This window comes from Patella vulgata, chromosome 3, assembly GCF_932274485.2.
Source record: "Patella vulgata chromosome 3, xgPatVulg1.2, whole genome shotgun sequence".
In the NCBI taxonomy this organism is placed as follows: Eukaryota; Metazoa; Mollusca; class Gastropoda; family Patellidae; genus Patella; species Patella vulgata.
In genome coordinates, this window is record NC_065881.2 from 74393919 (window position 1) to 74417056 (window position 23138).

Sequence of the window (23138 nt, forward strand, 5' to 3'; positions counted from 1 at the left end):
CTACGGGCTTCAGCACTGCTTTCGGGCCACCAACACCACGGATGATCGCCCCCGAACTGGTAGACAAAGGGAAACCACAAGGCGACAAGACCGCAATGTTGTGCGACAGCACGTGGGGAATCACTTCACACGGCCATCTGAGACAGCACGTCAGACTGTGGGAACACACGGAAGACCCGATACAGTGCGCCGACGTCTCACCAGAGAGAACATCCATTGCCGTAGACCTTACCGTTGACCGATCCCCACCACTCGCCATCGACGTGAACGTCTACTGGTTGGCCAACAACACCAGAACTGGCGACACAGACAATGGAGAACTGTTCTGTTCACCGATGAGAGTCGGTGTTGTGTATCAACTGCAGATGGCAGGACCAGAATATGGCGTCGACGTGGCCAATGTGTCATGGAACGAGATTCATGGAGAGGTCCAAGCCTAATAGTTTGGGGTGAAATCGGCCTGAACCAGAGAGTGGGTCCTGTGGTGTTCCAAAATCTTGGAGGCGGCATCAAATCAAGCTCCCAGCCCCTACGTCATACCACATTTCGCACGTCATCGAAACAACGTTTTCCAGCATGACAACGCCCGTGCCCACACCGCCAGAGTTACTCGGAACTTTCTACAGCAGAACGGTGTCAACGTTATGCACTGGCCAGCCCTTTATCCGGACTTAAACCCGATTGAACATCTTTGGGTTGAAATTCAGAGGAGACTTAATAACGTCGTACCGAGACCAAACACAGACGATGGATTGCGCCAGGCTTTTCTGAGAGTGTGGTTCCCGGTGCCAATGGCGTTTATCAATCGTCTGGTCCACTCCATGTACAGACGCTGCGCTGCTGTTATTGACACTGCGGTGGACACACCAGATACTGATGTATAGACTCTAAACCTTCTCGTAATGTTTTGGAATTGTGATGAATTAATCACTAATGTGTCAACATACTGTTCACAAAAATTGTTTTGATCCATTTAGTAAATCGTTTTCTAGTATGGTTTAATTAAAGCGCCTCTCTGATTTTGAAATCGTACGGACGTTTCTTTTGCTATTTAGTACATAACAATGTCTCTTTGGCATTCATGATATTGACAGGCGTAGGCTATGTTTATTCATCTGCGACTAAGAACTGTTACACAATGGAGTTCATTAGCTGTTAGCATCACATTAGTTATTCTATTACGGGTATGAATGCCAAGTGTGTAAACTATGGACGATGACTATAATTTTGATATTTAAACACTTTCTACCTTAGACCTTGAAGGCCAATCTTTCTACGCTGTTTCCATGACGCATTGACATCAGAATATATAATATTCTTGTAGCCGTCCGAGAAACAACCCACTAAAATATAACCAATTGCAACCATATAAAAAAAATATAGGCCGTTAAGAATTACAGTAGGAATTATTTCAAAATACGAAACCGTGTATGAACACAGCCAGAAAAGATATTTTACTCAATTATTAAATGCTTTCACTTAAAAGCTACAATAGCCCACTACAAAGAAATACCCCCCCCCCCCTAAAAAACACCCCAGTGGAGTGGATCCACAAATAAGATTGGTAAATAAAGCTACGTATAATGTGACCTTACTTGACCAAGTCTGAAATCTACCAGCATAATCAGCTGCTTTCTTTACCAAAGCTTCATTGACAGAATCAGGACTGTTTAATGTTACACACTTTAATGGACCTATAAAAGTAAGATAATTGTGTAATAATTATATTTTTATTGTTAATGTGACAAGAATGCATAGAATTGTTGTATGTTATAGAAGGGATATGTTTTACAAGGGAGGATTAACAGACCACGGATAGGCGGGGGGGGGGGGCACGTGCGGCGAAGCACATAACGGGGGGTTCGGATGGCCACCCTCCGAATAATTTCGACAACTAGAATCCCGGAGGCAATAATCCGGGTGTAAAGTGTGCCACCTGGATCCAGATGGGGGATCCGCACTTGTTTTAGATGTGTATAAAACTTAACCATAAAGACCAATAATGATAAGACAAGACCGATTCAGTTTAGTTTTTGTTTCCAAATAAGACCGTTTGCTAAATCAGTTTAGTTTCGTTTTAAGCTTAGATAAACAACTACTGTACACCAAATCAGTTATATCTCAACATTGGGTGTTTCTAGAATTTAGATACAAACCAAAACGTTAACTTATTTAAATAGGCTTATATATAGGTTTTACCCAAATCAAAGCGAACAGTTCCTGTAATTTGCTTACTTTTCTTATTTTATTTTGAACAATGTTTTACAGATATATGTATAGCTATTTATCTCTATGCAAATTTATACTTGTAGTTTATCTTATAGTAATTTGTAAATCACAAAAATAAACTTTCACTCTGTCAGACGTGAAAATTGGATTTAGCATACTGCTAAAACATTAGCCCAGTCGGAGTAAAACAGTACACCCCATTTCATTTAATTCCATTACAATATGTCGGACAAACTACGGTATATGATTATAGACTGAATCGGTACTGAATCAGAGCCTACACCATTATAAATTATAATTACCGAAATATATTGTGATCGCAGAACCGTATTTTTGTCTCCATTTTAATAACTTTTTGAAGATTGGCGGAGAAGAATTTATTTCTGAAAAGATAAAATAAAATATGATCAGTTGTCAGTAAAAGAGCCCTGCAAGCCGTCTTAATCACCCATCAGGTAAGTTGTATCGATGTATTCTTATTTCAGAACAAACTTCCGAATATATCCATTCATGCTGTCTATACCCTACCAAACGTGGCCGAGAAAATGCATTTGAACAAATCAAAGTGATTTAGAAGAAGTTGTGAGGGTATAAATCCATATTTTTAAGGTATCCTAGGAACACTTTATTGTGTCGATCAATTTGGTAGAAAATCAGAAGTAGTACCAACCAAGCAACATATCTACCATCTTTGGATGAAGTGGGGTCTCAGGTGAGCAAGTCAAGATACCTGGAAAAAATGTGTCAGGCGACCAAACCCACCCTGCACCCATTCAGCCGACCAATTTCATCTGAATAAACGACAACACCCAAACGGCTTAGATCTATTCTAAAGTCTTAATTGGCCATTTATATGATTCCTCGAAAATAAATAGGGTATAGCAGGGTAAACACCCTTTAGGTTCCGAAATTTATTCCAAAATTGAGCCCCCTTCAGCTCTACAATGTACCCAATTGTTCGTAACCAAAACTAACGGACAGGCTGTCCAGATGTGTAATAAAAACTTCCAGAATTGTCACCATGGTTACACTTTTATAACCCCCAAAATAGACATACGAATATTTATAACGTCCAAATCTATTCAAAAGCTGAAGAACCTCTGCACCTAAAGATTGCTATATTTTTCAGACATTTGCATCCAAAACATGCGTCTTTTGAGACAAAGTGAAATGAAATCATGAGACTGGATATTAAGTCCAACGACGTGATCAATGATCACAGTGATTGCTGATTGCACTTGAGCAGTTTCTTTATAAAATCTTCTCAGATTCACAAGGAAACATAACGAGGAAAATCCGGTCGAAAGTCCCGCTAAAATAGGACCTTGGGTGCAGTTGTCTTCAATGGGTTGTCATTTAGATTTCTTGTGGTCCATAGCCGATCATGACTCACATTATACAACGTTTTGGAAATATTCTATGGGTGCCGATAAGTACCCTTTCGCTCATTCCTGCCATCGCGTTAACTTAGTGCGAGCCAAGAAGCCCCGACTGCGCTTTGTAATGACGTTCACAATATACAACGTGTGGGAAGTATTCTATGGAAGCCAATAAATGCCGTTTCGATGCCATGTGCGAGGCCAAGTAGCCGGGACAAATGGCCCCAATCCCGCGGCTTCGCTTTGTTATTGCGTTCAGCGTGAACGCAAGAAGGCACGAAATGACCACTGAGAAGCCAAGAAGTCGTAGCAGCAGTTCTAATCTTCGCCTTGTTCATTTCTTGACTTCTTGCATTTGCAGAGACAGAGCGAGATTTCTAGCCGTCGCTTCACCATAAGTCTATGGCCAGAAGGCGAAGCCGCTAAGACCAGAAGGAGCGAAGCAATTTCACTTCGCCTTCCGATCTATCTGTCATGCGCCGTCCTAAAGAAACCTAAAGCTGAAGCTTGATATAAGTTTTATTTATTGCTTGCAATGTTTGTGTGTGGTTTGTCTGATTGTTTTTTTTTTGTATGTTCCGGCCCTCCTGCACTTACTATAGAATCGAAAATATCTAAATTTCCCCTGAAAATGTAAATAAACGCTGCCCTGGCAACATGCTATCCAAATCTGGTTGAAATGCGCTAAACAGTACATAATCAACAGGCTAAAAATGTTTACCTCTTAGGTTACCAATCAAAGGAGGCGCCCAGGGTCCTGGGGGCAATTTGTATTTCTTCTTTCCAAATGAATAATACGTTACCAGACCAACTGTTAGACCCAGCAACAGGGCTTGAGTTGTCCAAGACAGAGGAATCTGTTTTACAACGGATTCTAACATTTTCGAAACTTTGCGATCTGTTAGAAGAAAAACAACATATAGAATAAACGTGACCAATCTACGAATAAATGCCAATCTATTCCAAATACAACTTGTCTTTAATATGGGGAGCCACGGTGGAGATTCCGTGTTCCCTGTGTTGACAGAGAAAGTACATCTATGCATTTTCCGGCGTGGTTCCTCCTTGCCGGTGGTGCCGGGTGGAGTGCCTGGTATGGGACAACGTATAGTCGTTCGAATGGTACACATTGGCGTGCACGAAAAAAACCCCTTACCAGTTGGAATCCGATATAAGAATCGGCCGTAGCGCGGCTATCGTGGCTAAATTTTCGCCATAGCACACTGTGTGGCTTATACCCCATTTTATTAGCCTAGTCGGAGCAAACCAGTAGGACGTGAAACCCCATTTAATTTAATTTCATTTCTTTAAAATGATACGCATTTGTTCAAATATACATATAATGCTACGTACTCAAATAAAGCTTTCATCTGCTAGTAACTTGATCTGTAATCTGGTATAAACCAGTAGCCCCATTGAACACACTGACACCTTAGTTTGTATGTTATATCTGATTTATATTTGACATATAGTCACAAGCCTATATATTGACCCAACTTATACCGTTTTTAACGCAAGCCGAATAGTGACCCGATTCATCATTGGCTATCTGCACAAAGTAAATGCTCCTTTTCAGCAGAAGCCTATATATTAACCCAGTCAATCAGTGTCTATATGCATACGTGTGCATAAACTAAATAATTCTAACCCTTTCTGACTCAAACCTATTTATCGACCCAAATGATCATTGTCTATTAGTATATGGACACATGGGAGGACCCGGAGAAAACCCACGAAATTGAACAGGCGACCCACCTTGTCACGTACAATCCGGGAATCGAAACCATGCCAATGACAGACCTTATGATACAGCGCGCACGTGTTAACCATTCGGCCATCCAACCCCCTATAAGCAACAGACAACAAATATCAAATCAAGTGAATGGATTCCGGGACCAGCCGTAAACGCCAATCCCTATAACCTTTTTGAAACGAACACGTGTATATATAGTGAATAAATGCTAAATATAATAATTACTCAATTTAGTAAGTTATGTAAAGCGTTTGGGAGCAGTTTGTAATTCATTGCATAGATCTAGGTTATCAACCCGGTCATTCACATAATAGTGGATACTTGTGATAAACTCGCACGAAAACATGGATATTCTACATCTGGATTAAGACTGGTAATTATTTCTCTTGAATTTAGTTACATTTCTATCTTTCCGCCCTGATGTGACTTTTTTTGGTAGATATCTAGATTGTGAGTTCATTGCTTACGAACTGACTAAACGTTGCTAGTGCCAAATATGCCGTATTTAGTCAAACATTCCTTTTGTCACAAATTCGCCACAATCCTACTTTCGTGCTTTTGGTATAGATATCGAGTAACACCGGTTGCTTCGTGTCCCATCGTCCTATGCTACACCCTACACCCAAGACCATTCGCATTATTGTGTTTTCTTGTAAATCATTACAGGCCCGGGAGTGTACAGCACAGTGGACGCTAGCTTCTGACCCCCCACCCCCGGTCCATTTACTTGATTTGATAATTGTTGTTCATTGCTTGCAACATACTGTGTTGTTTATGTCTTGTCCGTAAGTTTGTCTTTTCGGTTTTGTTTGGGTGTAGTGCCCCCCCCCCCCCCAGCACTTACTATTAGAGTGAAATTTTAGCCCTCCGCATTGAAGAATGTTCTCGTTGTTGGGTTTTTCTCCTGTTTGCTCACTACGCTTTATTTATTTTTTATTTTTTTTTTTTAGCGTTCTCGTAAATTCTTTCCTGATAACCTCCCTTGTTATTGTTAATTTTTTGACTATCTAACTCATGACCTCGCCATTAAGGAGACGACAACCGTCAAGACCGGGGTTGTTTCTGTTTAGAGAGGTCCCCTGCACTTATTATTTTGGGTGTAATTGCTCTCCTAGGTCAATTATTACTTTTGAATAGAAATGAAATGAAATGGTGTTTAACGTCCTACTGTTCTGCTCCTAAACTGGGCTAATGAAGACGGGCATACGCCATGCAGTGTACTATGAGGGAAATTTTGCCCGGGCAGCGGCGCTACGGCCTATATCGAATTCCAACTGCCAAGGGATCTTTTACGTGAACGCCAATATGTACACGGGACCTCGGTTTTTCGTCCCATCCGAACGACTAGATAACTGTCCTTGTCAGGCCCTCCGTCCTGCATCACTGACAAGGGGAAACCACGCCTGAAAATATGGATGAACTTTCTCGGCCAATGCAGGGATCGAACACCCGACCTCCAGGCTAGCGAGCCAGCGTCTTACCAACTTAGCCACGTGATCCCCACTTTTGAATAGACCTGCTCTCTTAATGTTAGTATGGACACCACAAAACTTCTAAATGATTTTTCTGATGGTTCTTCTTTCATCACATCGACAGAAAATACCCCGTAAGCCCGATTTTGTCCCAAAAGGTATATAATTTTTCAAACTAAAATGACTTCGATTTGGTTGGTTTGGGGTCTAGATTGCACAGATTCGATTTCACAAAACGCATGTTCCGAGACGCAAAACCGGCAGCATTTCGTATTCGACACTGAAATTAACGCAACTGTGGGCATGCCAGCCCATAGATTTAAACCCTTCTTAGCTACCGAATAGATAAGAATAACTGTGGTCTGATCCCTACAAAATAATACACGAGCTATGTCCCTTCCTCCTTAAGTCCAATTTGTTCACAAAAACGCTGTAACTTTTATCCAATATGTTCTGCACGAGGAACTTGCACATAAAGAAATTATGGTAGTAATTATGATTTCGCCTACATTCATTCAAGAATACTCCCCCCCCCATACACATACCATATTAAAAGTCCCAAGGAATCACAATAGGGGAAGAGGGTCAAATGCTAATGTAGGCTAATTGGTAACCAAAAAGGGAAAAAAATAAGTTTTGTTATGGCGTCGTCCAGAAAAGTTCAATAAGGTATCTAATCATATTATATTATCAGTATCCGAAAATAAAATGAGTTGTCTACATGTTCTGCATATACTGATAAAATATGATTAGACACCCTAATCAACTTTTTTGGGTATGACAAAAATCATTGTTTGCATTTATAATTGGCATATTTGACCCCCCCCCCCCTTCACCTTATTGCGAATCCTTGGGACTTTTGATACGGTATTTATAGTGTCTAAATCGTTTCTTTTGCAATTTGTGGTTACTTAAAAATTAACTAAATAAAAAAAACAAATAAGCTATATACAGTTACGGTGTATGTTGTATATTATAACGATAAAGAAATGTTAAATGTGTTATACCACATAATAGAATAGAATCTTGTTTGATTGTAAAGGTGAGAGATAGAGAGAGAAATGGGGCTTAACGCCCACTCGACCCAAACTAGGTCATTTCGGAACTAATGTATATCGCAACATAATGTTTCAATATTTTTTCAATAATTCGCTGTCGTGTAGGGGTTTCTATTGGACAGACGAGCCTACTCATTGTCACGTACAAGCGGAGAATCGAACCCACGCTATAGACCGAATTATTTCACGCGCACGCTTTAAACCACTAGACAACCCAACACTCCCGGTTGTAAAGGGTTAAAGTTATTATTTACATAATGATCAATTGGGTCAATATAGAGGCTTGTGTTAAAAATAGAATACATACGCAGTAATAACAACGCTTGCATAAGTCTCACATTAAAATCGTTTGCAAAAATAATAAAAGCTGTTTGATTCTTCATACAGATGACATGTGCAAGAGGCAGGCTGCGATGTGTTTTTCTAAGACATCGATGAAGAAAAAACGAGGACACATTATTAGGCCACAACACAGGCTACTGAAATGCACCTGTCCTCAGAAAATTTAGAAGAAGAATAGTTAAAGATACATTTTGTAAGATGTAGATAAAGTGTTGGCCGTTCTGGCTATATAAGTTCAAAAATAGATAATGCAAAATGAATATATTGAAAATTTCATTCAAATTACTTTATTCTAAGCAAAGTAATCACTGTTTGAAATATTGACAATATGTGACATATATTGTTTATTACCGTAGTAACGGTATTGGTTATTCGAGACTAAGCCTCGATCCACCATTTTTAAATTAAATCATTAAATGGCGATCATGTTTCAATCCGTTAAATCTCTGCCACCCGATAATTTAGAGAGTTGATTATAGGCTTGTCATCTGAGTAAGTGTGTAAATAATAGTTTATTTATCATTTGAAGCCAAAATAAAGACATGCAGTACGCAGATTTAGCTCTTACATAATTCACCTTTAACGTCAATATAATAAAATACTCGTTTTCTTCTAAAAGTCATAATATTTCGATAGCATTGGGCGGAAAATATTTATGATCGTGAGGTAAGAAGCAAGATGGGTGGTTACAGATGGCCCTTTCTTCATTTTTAGCAAATGATATCTGTTCCCAAATACGCTTGGTCCGGAGGTTCAGTGCGGAGGGGTGTCTATCAAAGGGGCACCAAACCAGACCCAACTTTTCTATAGTAAAATTTCGCGTGGAATACGATGCCGGGTGGTAATCAGTCCGCCGCTGGGGCGTTTTCGAGATATTCGGGGTCAAAGGTCAAATGAGTTCATTTGCACTGAAAGTGAATGCGCAGCCATTCTTGTATCACGAAAATAAGCTGAAAATAATCGAAAGTAATCACCCTTTCAATAAAAATGTAAATTGCTAAATTCACCTTTGTTTTTTGTGAACCCGGGGACAAAGTGTATGTGTAGCCATTGAACCAAATAAAAAACAAAACCCTCATATTTTTTTTAATTTGACACAAAATCACATAAGACTGTGCAACAAGACATTGTGTTGGAATTCAATATAATAATATATTATGGTTCCATTATAGGGTTAATTTTGTTTAGTAAATTTATATAATAATAATTATTATATGTATGTGTTGAATGTCAATGCTGAATCGGGTCAATATATAGGGGTGTGAATATACTGTGTCACAGACGTGACGTGAACACTTCTAGATACTGGCGGGTGCAGACTTTTCTTTGAGTGAGTAGCCTTATAATTTATACATTACAACTTTACCAGATATATATTCATCATATTAACACTATTCTTCAACATGGCTAAACTTCTTTGATTTGGGTCACACTTTACACCTGCCTAGATTCAGAGTTGTTATAACTTCAGACTGCGGATATAAGTATCAAAGAATCTATAATAGATTACAATCTCATTAATCTTACGAAAATGTGAATTTTGAGTAAAGTGCAGACATCATTTATCAATACAAATATTTCATTCCTTTGGATGGTATTTAAAAATAATGGACACCATATACCAAGGACGTTGCTTTTGGGCGCTCTATAGCCTAAAATTATTATCCGATTGACCCACATGTATATACTGGCTATTGTCAACACTATCCCAACATTAATGTAAGGTGTATGGCCCTTGGTCAATTAAAATAACCGTTTGGGCACCCCTAGAGGCTATAGTTATTATACGATTGACTTGAAATCTATTAGAAGAAATTATATTCATGAGCTGGACTCTAGAGATTACACACAGTAATTCTCTTTATGACATGACAGCGACTATGTCCGATAACCCGAATATCTAAAATTATCATGTGGCTACAGATCACTAATGATTTCCCGATTGACTTTAATGTTAATTCTCATATGTTCGACCGGCTCTAACCCTTTCCCAAATTTTCGTTGGGTAGAACGCTTTCTACCACAGATGGAGCAACATGTGGCAACCTCTTGCCCAAAAGCACGTACGAGGTTCACCATGGAAAACTTGAGATACACAAGCTGGAAGTAGAGACAAGTAAACATGCAATTTTCGCCCCTACATTTCAACCTAACCAACCTCTCAACTCTTGTATCCTTCCGCCTAAAAATCATGAATATTCACTAAAACCGGACAGAAAATGTATTTTCAAGCCCCTTTCTTCGATTTTACACCAAATGTGACCTAAAATCGCCATGCAAAAGGGGGGAAAGGGAAAGGGAGAGAAAGACTAAAAATAACTTTCGACCTACATTCTACGGTGTAGAAATATTTGGGTGACAGCGTAGAAATATTTGGTGAGTTGTGTCCATATGAATACAGGTATATGTTTTATTTATGTTTGCTGTAAAGAACCCTTTCAAATACTAATTATTTCTGATAATTACTTTACGAGTAGCTTCCCATGATCAGGTGCTGTTGGCGTATGTTCCGGTAACTTACAACCGATATTTTATGAAACGCTGTAGATGGAGTAGATTGACATATATTTTTATCTGCATGTTTTGTGTCTATTCTTTTTTGTTGTTTTCTTCTATTAGATCGCAGAAACTTAGAAAATGTTAGAATCTATTGTAAAACAGATTACCCTGTCTTGGACAAGTCAAGCACTGTTACTGGGTCTAACAGTTGGTCTGGTTACGTATTATACATTTGGAAAGAAGAAATACAAATTGCCCCCAGGACCCTGGGCGCCTCCTTTGTTAGGTCACCTAAGAGGTAAACATTTTTAGCCTATTGATTATGAAAATCCTGTCCAGATTTTTTTCTAATATAGATTCTAGTTATTGGACGTTTTAAAATTGTTATCCTAACCCTTACTATGCTTATTCTGATTTGCTCAAACAAGTTGCTCGATCACAGAGCATGGATGCAAGTCACATTGAATTAAGCATTTAAGTATTATTGTTTTTTTTAAAATACATTTACTTGGACCCAAAGAGACAAATCCGACTGCTTTTTCAGTTAAGTAAGAATTGCAGTTAAGTAATCATCTTCAAGGGATAAATTCAATGCTTAATTATTCTCCTACAACTCATTGTGGTTTCACGGTGGCTAAGTGGGAAAGACGCTGGCCCGCTAACCTGGAGGCCGAGTGTTCGATCCCTGCATTGGCCGATGAGACAGTTCATCCAGATTTTCCGGCGTGGTTCCCCCTTATTAGTGATGCCTGGCAAGGACAGTTGTCTAGTCGTTCGGATGGGACGGAAAACCGAGGTCCCGTGTACACATTGGCGTGCACGTATAAGATCCCTAGCAAAATTACCCTCATAGCACATTGTATGGCGTATGCCCGTCTTCATTAGCCCAGTTCGGAGTAGAACAGCAGGACGTTGAACCCAATTTCACTTCATTTCACTGTTGTGTCAGCTATATTTACAACGTATGTTGTCTGGATTGTGCTTATGTATGGCGGGTTTGAAAAAAATGAATATTTAATTATTTCGTTCATTTAATAAAGAAAATAACCATGATAAATAGGTGTTGTAGGCAGTCATGTTCACTCTAAGCAAAAACTCCTATGACATTCCAATTAAACCTGTCTTACGGATCATTTTAGTTATTTATTCTTGAGAATAGATCAACTTTTTTTTTTTCAGAAATAAATTCTCCTCCACCAATCTTTAAAAAGTTATTAAAATGGAGAAAAGAATACGGTCCAGCAATCACGATATATTTTGGTAATTGTATTTTTGTGGATTCAGTAGTTTATAATCAGTGTACAGTAGATTGAACAGCGTGCCAATCTGTTAATTAGGTGAACAAAAATGAAATTATGGAATTCTTTCCCTTTTAATATAAGATGCTGCACAAATTTAATCTCTTTTAAGTTACTTCTTACAACATTTTTGTTTAAGAAAGCCTTTAACTTATAATTCTTTTAAAACCTATTTGTGATATCAGATTTTATTCTACGCTACTGTGTTATGTTTTACCCTAAAGGACACAAGTTTTAAAGTGTTATATGACCTTTTAAAAATATGATGAATATAAGAACCTATGTTTGAAAGCGGAGTGAGTAGGTCGTTAAACCCCATTTCATTTCATTATATGCATAATTTATATAGAGATAAATACAAAAAAACCCATAATATCTATTTAAAGTAAAATAAACAAATATCAGGACTGACGTATTGACATAAGCGTTTTAACAATCGCCGCCATCACTCTAGATGGTTTTCCATATGTATGTATAAAGATATATCTTCACGTAACATAACAAAATTGTACGCATTCTTGTCACAGCGAACAATATTGATATGATTATTACACAATTATCTTACTTTTATAGGTCCATTAAAGTGTGTAACATTAAACAGTGCTGATTCTGTCAATGAAGCATTAGTAAAGAAAGCAGCTGATTATGCTGGTAGACTTCAGACTTGGTCAAGTAAGTGCACATAAGTCATATTTTGACGGGTTTTTTTTGTGTTTTGATCATTTCATTCATCGTCCTTCGGCCAGTTCTGACAAATAATGCCGGGAATGTTTACTTGGCATAATCGCTGTAGTAATTACTAACGGATAGTGGATTATATTTTATAGTAGATGATACTTTGTCTTCAATTGTATTTGATATTGCTGTAATTGTGTATATTTTAGTGGGTCATATATCTGATGGTTACAAGAACATTGTATTTTCTGATGTCAACCCGTCATGGAAACAACTTAGAAAGATTGGCCTTCAAGGTCTAAGGTAACTCACGCTTATTGAAAACTACCAAAAATAACCCTCTTCCAGTTACATCCTTGAGGTTCTTACTCGCAATAGAATAATAGTCCACAATACTGCATGTTCCTGAAGCAACGACTGCGAGTTTTACAACATCTGGACGTTGCTCGATTACTTCACGATCTAGGTACGTTATCTACAGACACGTGAACAGTAGCGTCCAATCAGAGGTTGTGACATAACGATTTCGACGGAAACCTTGATATTGAACGAACCTTGAACTTTGCAACTCGATTATCACAGGTAGACATTTTAGCTAGAAAGCGCGAGACTGGGTATTCGCGACGATCCAGGAATCTGATAGGCTCACAAGCTGGGATTGTGCCGAAATGTGGAGATTATTACGCGTAGGCCTTGATAAGCCAGATCAAGTCTTCTACTGAAGATGGCAATACTGTCAATATCCAACAGACACCAATGCCGCTCTTTCAGGCATGTCTATTGGGGTATCTTGCGAAGTGTCAAAGTGCTGCACAACAAAAAATGAGCTCCCTCATCTTCAACCATATGAAAAATAAGTAAAAAGAACACTCAAGGCTTGGGCATGCATTAATTAAGATTATCAGTGACTGGGCCTGGATAAGTGACATTGGGGACGAGAAATAATAAAAAAGACAAGCTGTACGGAAGCTCAAATACGAACTATTTTTGTTTATTTCTTTTCCTATTTTTATTTTCAATTTTTAATTTTGAAAAAATTAATTTCGAATTTCTATTTTTTAATTTTCGATTTTGTACAATAATTTTCAATTTTGTAATTTTTAATTTTTAATATTTATTTTTTATTTTCAATTTTGTACAATAATTTTCAAATTTGTACAATAATTTTCAAATTTGTACAATAATTTTCAAATTTGTACAATAATAATTTTCAATTTTGTACAATAATAATTTTGTACAATAATTTTCAATTTTGTACAATAATTTTCAATTTTGTACAATAATTTTCAATTTTGTACAATAATTTTCAATTTTGTACAATAATTTTCAAATAGTCTCAATTGTCCATTTCATGATTAAATTATGAATGGAAGTCGAACAGCAAATCGGAACCTAATCCAATAAACATCGCAGGCTAGCGATGCCATCGAGAGTTGATTATGGTCTGGATAGGTTAAATAATGTCTGATTAATAATTTAGATAACATTTCAGGCCTAAAGAAAGACCTGCAATAGGCAGATTTAGGTCTTGCATAATGTATCTATACTAATATTTGTGACTGTCGTTTGTCTGTCTGTTCGGGGTTGGCGGCTAGGCCTGCCTTGAGTCTGAAATTTGGGGTGTAGGGGTAGCTCGGACCGTGGAGTAACATAGGACAGGTGGCGTTAGTCTACTACTTCCGGTTTCGGGGTTATGACCCCCGAGCGAAGCCGGGCATTCTTCTAGTGTTTAATAAAACAAAAATAACATATCATTCAGTCTCTGCCACTATAAGCCCACAGAGCGACCTAGCTGATGGAAACTTCACATCATGTTTCTCCTATGAATTAAAATGGCGCCTAATTTGCTACGCCTATTTTCGCTCTTTAATATTCCCCGATTTCTAGGATGGGCGATTTATTAATTATTGAATTCGTTAATTAGTAAGAATTAGCTATATATGGAAATGTAAGTTTGGTTTCATATCTGGTAAAGTTCCACTAAGGTTCAATTACTTTATCAATTTAAAAAAATAAACAGACAGGATTTGTTGCCTAACTAACCTATGGGTCATTTCAATATATCAATATATCATCTATTTCCGTTAGATTACGTGACGTCTATCTAATAAAACAATATTTAGGTCGAGGCTAAAATACTGATGAGTTATGAATGTTTGAAGAATAACGTAGTCTCGATTTTCTTTGCTACCGTTGTTACGATCAGAAACAACCGTTTAAACCACAGTCACCCGATGGTTTAGAGAGTTGATTATGGAACTGTCATGTTAATAAATGTCTAATTAATAGTTCATATAACATTTGAGGCCAAAAGTAAAATTATCTGCAATGGACAGATGTACTTCTTACATAATGCATCTTTAATGGTATTTGTTTTTCAGGCAATGTCTCTCGGGAAATAAACTAGAAGAGAAATTATTTGAATCCACATCTAAGGTGATGAGAAGAATACAAGAAGAAAATGGAAAACCAGTCGATATACAGAAATACATCAGTTTATTGGTTTTTAATTTACTTCATGGTGTCTGTTTTAATAAAAGGTAATTCTAATAAAATAAAAGGTAATTCTATGGTATATCCTTGTGCAATAATTTGCTCGTGGTAGGTTTTAAGAGTCGGAGGGAACTGGGAATCCAGAAACCATCACTATGCCAAACTTTAGGATCTAAGGCCATGTGTTATTCCAGTGATAAGGTTTTGGAATTTAAAGAAAGGTATGTGGAACTGGCTCCTTGGGGGTCTTGTGCGGTTGGTACAAAATAGTCTTTGATTTCACGCGATTAGGGTTGTTCCAATTAGCCTTTATAGACGTTATTAGTTTCAATTTACGAATCGTACAAACTTTTAATGTTGAATTATTGTGACATCCGTGAAAAATCTATTTTTGTCTGTTACTATGGTGTGGGGTATTGCAGACGAAGTTGCAACTGTTTAACCATTTCAGCCAGAAAGCGTTTCTCAACGGTTTTTAGGTAACGGCCTCCGATACACAAAGCAGAAATTTATAGTATTGCTGTAAAGAAATCGGTATTTACGGGAAATGTATATGATTTCCCAATTATATCTTGCACTAAATAAAGAAATTTTATCATTTCAATGTATTTTCGTTATTAAGTATTTTATATATGCCGCGTTGTCAATTATTGTAAACGGACTTCTCTATATTTCCAGTTTCGATATAGACGACCAATTATTTTTGAAACTATTGAATGTTCTGGACGAGGCTACCAATGATTTTGGAAACGGATTCTTTGAAGATGTTTTTCCACCACTTCGGAGATACCCCACGGCAAAATTTAGGAAGATTATGTCAACGTTTGCTTATTTCCAGAATTTCATAAATGATGAATTCAATAAACATTTTGAGAATTTTTCAGAAGGTTGGTTATTTTTTTTTAAGTTTTACTGGTCGAATGCGACCAGCGTATCTTGTTTTACTCTTGTAAAGACTCTACAAGTTAGAATCACGCACCTGTCACCGAAATGTGTAAATGTTCTACAGGTGAAACAGCTTTACCGTCCTTTTCATCAAATCTTGTGAACTCGATATAGGCTATACAGTTCTTAACGGATTTTCTTTTTCAAATTTGCGTCTAGCATAGGATCATGAAAAGATTGATGCTACTAATATTCAGTGTTGCGTTCCGCGGTTACGTTCTCTTTTCAGAAATCATTGTGAACGGGACAGAGGTTACAGTTTTCACTCGATTTATTTTTTTTTTACAAATTTGTTTGTGAAGGATCAGGACTAGAAATATCACTATAAACTTTGTTGATTTTCAGCACTCTAGGTCTTTCTGTCCCAGAGATATATTACGTGACTAATCCTTATAAGACATATAGAAATAGATTTCACTAAAAATAAACACACTTGTATGGATATACTACTTCTGAATTTTATGAACATGCTACGTTTCAATACACATACAGGTATCGTTATCAAGCAAATAATCATTAATTAACAAAAACGTGGTGCAATATTTAGATGAACACTTTGGGGGGGGGGGGGGCATGAACCACACACTTAGGATTGAGTAAATCTACCCATAGATTTGGGAGAAAATGTCCTGAGTCTCTGTTTAATTTAGGCTTATGTTTCTGGATTTCTAGGGCTTCTCTGAGAATTCTGTTTTTCCACACTGTCAAGTTCCTGGCTAAAATTCAGAAGTAGTATATCCATACAAGTGTGTTTATTTTTAATATTACGTGACTGGAAATTCTTGGGAACACGATGGAGATAAGATTAGTCGTAAAGGATCATTATCAATTTTATCAACATCAAAGTTTTCAATTCTGATAAACTGCTATCTGTGACTATAAACCGGAGAGGGTGCTTAATGTCGTTTAGGAAAGAACTTTATTGTATTTCAAAATATTCTGATGGTAGATTTCTATCTTTTTGTGCATATTTTTGAATTTAAAGCACGGTGTAGAGTTATAGATGGATTTTTCAACTTTGCACTTTAGGATTTGTTGACAATGATTTTAGATTTAGCACGGACGACATCAACTGCTGGCGGACGTATTAGGAGACTTTCAAGTCACCGTTTAATACGATTAATTTAGCCTTTTATTATTCCAGATAATATGAACGACATTACAGATTTTTTGCTCAATGCCAGAAAACAAGCTGTTCTGGAAGATCCTGCTGTAGAGTCGATTATCACTAACAGTCATCTCTCCCAAACCGTTAAGGATATATTCATTGGTAAAATATAAATTAATTCATCCGTTCTTTCTCTTGACCGATTCTTATTTCAATCACAATAACCAATTCATATGGTAAACTTCGATAGTATGTTGTAAACTTTGTAAATTACTATTGTGATTGATGGGTGTTAGTCCTTCTATACCTTCAAAGATTTGGGGAAATTTGCCGTGAGCATATTTTGAAAAGTGGGCACTTCAATATAAATATTGAGTTATAACCAATTATATGTCGACAGTCGATACAGTAAACCACAAATTCAACTAAAATTAGTAAACAAGCCGACTTCCGACAAATCAAATATTTGTTGACAGAACGGTGGTTGATATCGGAAGAAATTAAAGAGAAACGGGCTATCATTAATCTGATGCTTTTTCTACATGTATATATTAGATCTGATTATTATTCTACATGTATATATTACATCTGATTCTACAAGTATATATTACATCTGATTCTACATGTATATATTACATCTGATTCTACATGTATATATTACATCTGATTCTACATGTATATATTATATCTGATTCTACAAGTATTACATCTGATTCTACATGTATATATATATATATATTACATCTGATTCTACATGTATATATATTACATCTGATTCTACATGTATATATTACGTCTGATTCTACATGTATATATTACATCTGATTCTACAAGTATTACATCTGATTCTACATGTATATATATTACATCTGATTCTACATGTATATATATTACATCTGATTTTACATGTATATATATTACACCTGAATCTACAAGTATATATAACATCTGATTCTACAAGTATATATTATATCTGATTCTCCATGTATATATTACAGCTGGTGTTGATACAACCAGACAAACTATCACCTGGACTATTCTATTATTAGTAACACATCCAGAAATACAGAAAAAAGTTCAAGATGAATTAGATCAAGTATTAGGTATGTTAATCAGGACTATCACCATTTGAATGATAGGCCTATTAATAAAGAATTGCAAATGTCTATAATGGTGAGGATGCATTATATTGGACTGGCACATCACATATATCTGATTAGTTGTAGCCTATTTCGGTCAACTTATTTTCATCACGTACGATAAAATATTGATATAATCCAAAATAATATCGCCCAATCGTTATTGTGTTTTAACAATTTATTTAATAGATGCTGGACAAGCCCCCACCTTAGGTGACAGAGAAAGACTATCCTACACCGAGGCTGTTTTACACGAGAGTATGCGACTGTGTCCAGTTTTACCAATTGGATTACCACATACAACCCGCTGTGATACAACTATTGGTAATTTTATGACCTTAATTATTTCTTTGCTCCCGATTTCAATTATATGTATTGTCTAGAAATATGTTTTTAATGAGCTGTTTTTATTTCATTTTGTGTATTCTTGGGGATTATCCTGCATTATTATATAAGACAGAATGTGCTTATTTTAAAACCCTTTTCGTTGGATTATAATAAGCCTTTGTTTACAATTTTACGTCTATAAATAAAGGCAACGCGATATGTTTTCCAGTGTGGACACATTAAGCCGGGAGGGGTAGTAAACAAGCCGACTTTTCCGCTTAACTTTATGATATTCCCATGTAGCAATATTCTGGATCACGGCAGCAAATCGAACCTGTAACACTATCCACCCTTTTGACCGTGTTTCCCAGCTTCAAATCATTGACTTCTCGTTGGATTTCAATATGAAGTTCAATATACGTGTTTATTTAACAGTAAAACTTCACTAATATAAAATTCACAACAGCAATGCTATATATATTATATATATTATATTATAACAAAGAGGCTAAATAATGTCTGCCTCGACCGCTAGTCCGAACCGACTGATATAGGATCCAACTTTAAGATCTCTTCATCATTGCGGAAGGATGTCTAAAAGAAACCGTGCTCCATTCCTTTAAAGTTTTTTTTCCCCAAGCTTTATCATAATGTCCTAATATGGTTTAATGTTTAAACAAAAATATGCTCAACTTTATAGAACTAGATGTTTGACGTCAGTGGGAAACAACAGCGGAGTCTACATAAAATCTTATTGCTGACAGATAATTTTCGATAGTTTAAAAAACAAGCTGTTTACGAATTTGGAATAAATTCGCGGTCTTTTGTTATAATTATACCAATATTTAATACTTTTTCTGGTAGCGTATTTTGTGACAGCATTGCTCATTTTGTAGATAAATAATTTAATTTTTAACAGGTGAATACGAGATACCTAAAGGTACTATGGTGGCGATCAACCACTGGGCGCTTCACAACGATCCCGAAGTTTGGAAAGATCCCGATGTCTTCAGACCAGAAAGATTCCTGGACGAATATGGAAAACTGGAGCCTAAAACTATGTCATGGCTGCCATTTTCTGCTGGACGTAGAAATTGTTTGGGTGAAACTGTTGCTAGACCCGAATTGCATCTTATGTTGGCTCTACTTCTGAGGAATATGAAATTTAGTTGTCCAGATGGTCAAACAATGGATATGAATCCATTGGCTACTAACAGTTCAATCTCCTTTGTTCCTCCTTTAAACTATGTGATCGCAGAGCAGAGACAATAAATTGGTTGCACAGAAGGGGGTGGGACTAGGAAATTAAACTCGTAGTTTCTGAATTATGGGACCTGAAGGAATGTTCTAGCCCGTCTACACAATAACTAGTATCTATCCACACCTTTTAATTGTCTATGAAACAGACTAATGACTATTTGTTATGTTTGTGATATTATTAATCAATATGAAATAATGATATAATAGGTAGTAGTGTAGAGGCTACTGTAGGGTGTAGACTATGATTTAAATTTAAAAGTAGTCCATAAATTCAGCAAATTTAGACCTGATGTATATATGACTATTTGTTATATTTGTTATAACATGTAATAATAACACTGGTGAGGTCAATGCTGCAGTAGGGATGGCCTAGGATTTATAAACGTATCCCATAACCTTAGACTGGAGTATTCTTATAATGACTCTTATAAATGACTAACAATAAGGTAGTTTTGAAATGTTTACACTCAAAAGAATAGTTCATGTAAATGTTAAGTGAAGACCTGCAAATTGTTTATAAAATTCAAAGAAATAAATAAATTCCAATTCCAATTAAACCAGTTAACCTTATGTTCAACATTTGAAGATATTTTATGAAGGGCGCACGAAATTGAACTTAATGATATAAATCTGGCAAATTGTACAGAAATAAGCTTAGAAAAAATAAGAGCAAAGACATTCAATTTGTGGGTGGAAAAGGCAGTTATGTGCCGTCTACAAACAAGACGGGGCACATATTTATCATTTGTGGACGTCAAACTGGACGGTAAGGGATGGTGTCATTATATGGCCATATTAAGATGTGAGCGGGGGAGTACATAGACTCTTTATGTTGCCCATTTTTATCCAGAACACTCTTTAAATTAACATAATGCAGACAACTAAATCAAAGACGTTACATAATATTAGACCAGCTTCGTTCACAGTTAATATTGGGGATTTCAAAAATAAATAATAACCAAGGCAACGCCTTCACCATCCCCACCCCCGTTCCACTCCTCTGCCCTCCTCTCATTCTTTCTGCTCAATGCAGAAGTGACATCTTTACCATAATATGTATTATCATACATCGATTATACCACTTCAGAATCATTTATAAACCCCAGAAAGATCTGTTGATTCAGGAAAGATCGGGGTGTTGGTCCTTTTGGATTTATCAACTGCTTTCGACACTACTGATCACGGCAACTTGCTAGATCGACTGTGATCAAACTATGAATTAACTAGACCCATTCTAAAATTGTTTTCATCTGATCTCACTGGTCAATTTCAATATGTTGAAGTTAACAACTCATCATCAATTCATCAACAACTATCATGTGGCGTTCCCAAGGATGCGTTAAGAGTCCCACAATCTTCACAATATATACTAAGACATTGGGCAAACTAGTTCGTGATCACAATCTGCTGTATCATTTTTATACTGATGATTATCAACTCATTTCCAATGGATCAAAACACCGTCATCAAGAATTTGGAAGGTTGTCTACATAATGGATGTCATCTAACATACTTAAACTAAACGATGAAAAAAAAACGAGTTTCCAATCGTGGGTCTTGCTCACAGACTCGAGTAGTGTGACATTCAATCGATCAACACTGGAAAAAAAACGACATTACTGTGTCTAGAACTGTAAGGAATCTTTGGGTTCTCTTCGACTCTCGTCTCAGTTTTGAAGATCCACGTGGTCGGGTCCATTGTCATCTAATAATAGAAGATGATGCTTCAACCTTACCGCGATCCTGTGTGCTGTCCAGAAACGAATATTGTAATTCTTTACTAACTGCCATTACGGACGAGCAATCATTAGCTCCAATCATTACAAAACAGTGCCCTTACATAAGTCCAAGTCACCAATCACCCAGTCTTAAACAAATTATATTGGCTCCGTGTTCAAAAAAGGATTAACTTTAAAATCTTATCGCTAACTTATCGCGCGATTAACAAATTTGCTCCAGGTTATCTCCAGAATCTAATATAATTGTATCATTCTAAACGCCCATTATGATCAAAAGGCAAATTATTATTGGATGTATTTGAAATCAATCCAGAACCTTTCGATACAGTGCGTCAAATGTGTGGAATATACTTCCAAACAATATCCGACAATGTTATTCTGTGTCAGTTTTTAAATCCAAAGTGGAATCTTGGTTATTTAGTCACTATCATTAACGTCGGTCGGTCGGTCGGTCTCGAGAGAGAGAGAGAGAGATAGAGAGCAAAATGGGGTTTAACGTCCACTCGACACAAAGTAGATCATTTCGGGACTAACACATGGTTGGATTTTATTTCAATAATTCGCTTGTGCGTAGAAGTCTTTAGCAGTGGGAGGAAACCGATGGACCCGAAGAAAACCTACGAAGTTGGACAGGCGACCCACTCCTTGGCACGTACATCCGGGGAATCGAAACCACATCAGTTGACTCAATGACAGACCGTATGATACAGCACGTACGTGCTAACCATTCGGCCATCCAACCCCCCTACAAGTGTGTTGAACGCTCTATCTGGACCAACCGCACGTGCAACCATTCGGCCATCTAGCCCACAACCCACCTCCTCTAGCGCCTAGAACATTTTCTAGGGGATTGAATAGTTGCGCGATACAAATATCAGTATTATTATTACTATTATTGGAAAGACCCCTGGTTTGTCCCTGGGGCAAAAAAACTCTAAATAACGATATGTACAGAACGTTTTTGCGTAAATCATTAAATGTTGTTATATTCATATCAGCGATTCTGATGAAGAAGTCGGAAATGTAAATATTATTTACACCAGAACACCCGGCATAGGCCAATCTAATCAAATACAAATATCAATTCAAGGTTCGTTCCTTACCGAATCTATACAAGCTAACGAAGAAAGAGCGCCAAGGCAAAATAAGTTCAGAGAATAATAATTTTATATTTCATTTTACCTCTTCTACAATAAGACCCTTTTATTTCTTCCATAACTAAAGCAATTTTCTCTCTTAATTGATTAAGAAAGGTGGCAATCTAAGATAAAATGTTCATTCTGGAATATTTAACTTTTTATCTGTGTTCAAAGTGTCTTTTAGTAACACACAAATCAAATATCCTTTATGTCGCGGTATCCTCTATCCAGTAGCTTCAAGTAGTTGTGGGCGTCAAGTTTAAGGGCACTGACAACGCTTCTC

The 23138-nt window shown here is 36.9% G+C and overlaps 1 protein-coding gene and 1 long non-coding RNA gene across 3 annotated transcripts; one reads left to right on the top strand and one right to left on the bottom strand.

Moving 5' to 3' along the window:
* Window positions 1-1267: 1267 nt before the first annotated feature.
* LOC126814666 (uncharacterized) lies at window positions 1268-5074 on the bottom strand. The gene is made up of 5 exons (XR_007677697.2): window positions 4962-5074; window positions 4330-4506; window positions 2532-2612; window positions 1596-1694; window positions 1268-1343 (listed from the first exon to the last, which is right to left on the bottom strand). It is a non-coding gene; the product is annotated as an uncharacterized LOC126814666 (long non-coding RNA).
* A 534-nt stretch (window positions 5075-5608) lies between these two features.
* On the top strand, window positions 5609-20533 carry LOC126814665 (cytochrome P450 1A1). Of its 2 annotated transcripts, none has more exons than XM_050539971.2 (11): window positions 5609-5734; window positions 10853-11030; window positions 11912-11992; window positions 12604-12702; window positions 12915-13008; window positions 15087-15245; window positions 15877-16085; window positions 17288-17413; window positions 18250-18354; window positions 18580-18714; window positions 19637-20533. In XM_050539971.2, the coding sequence occupies exons 2-11, from the start codon at window positions 10871-10873 to the stop codon at window positions 19987-19989; spliced, it is 1521 nt and encodes a 506-aa protein (XP_050395928.1). In that variant the 5' UTR covers window positions 5609-5734; window positions 10853-10870; the 3' UTR covers window positions 19990-20533. The 2 variants fall into 2 exon arrangements, with proteins under 2 accessions (XP_050395928.1, XP_050395929.1); XM_050539972.2 differs by lacking the exon at window positions 5609-5734 and adding an exon at window positions 9426-9563.
* The last annotated feature ends 2605 nt before the right edge of the window (window positions 20534-23138 follow it).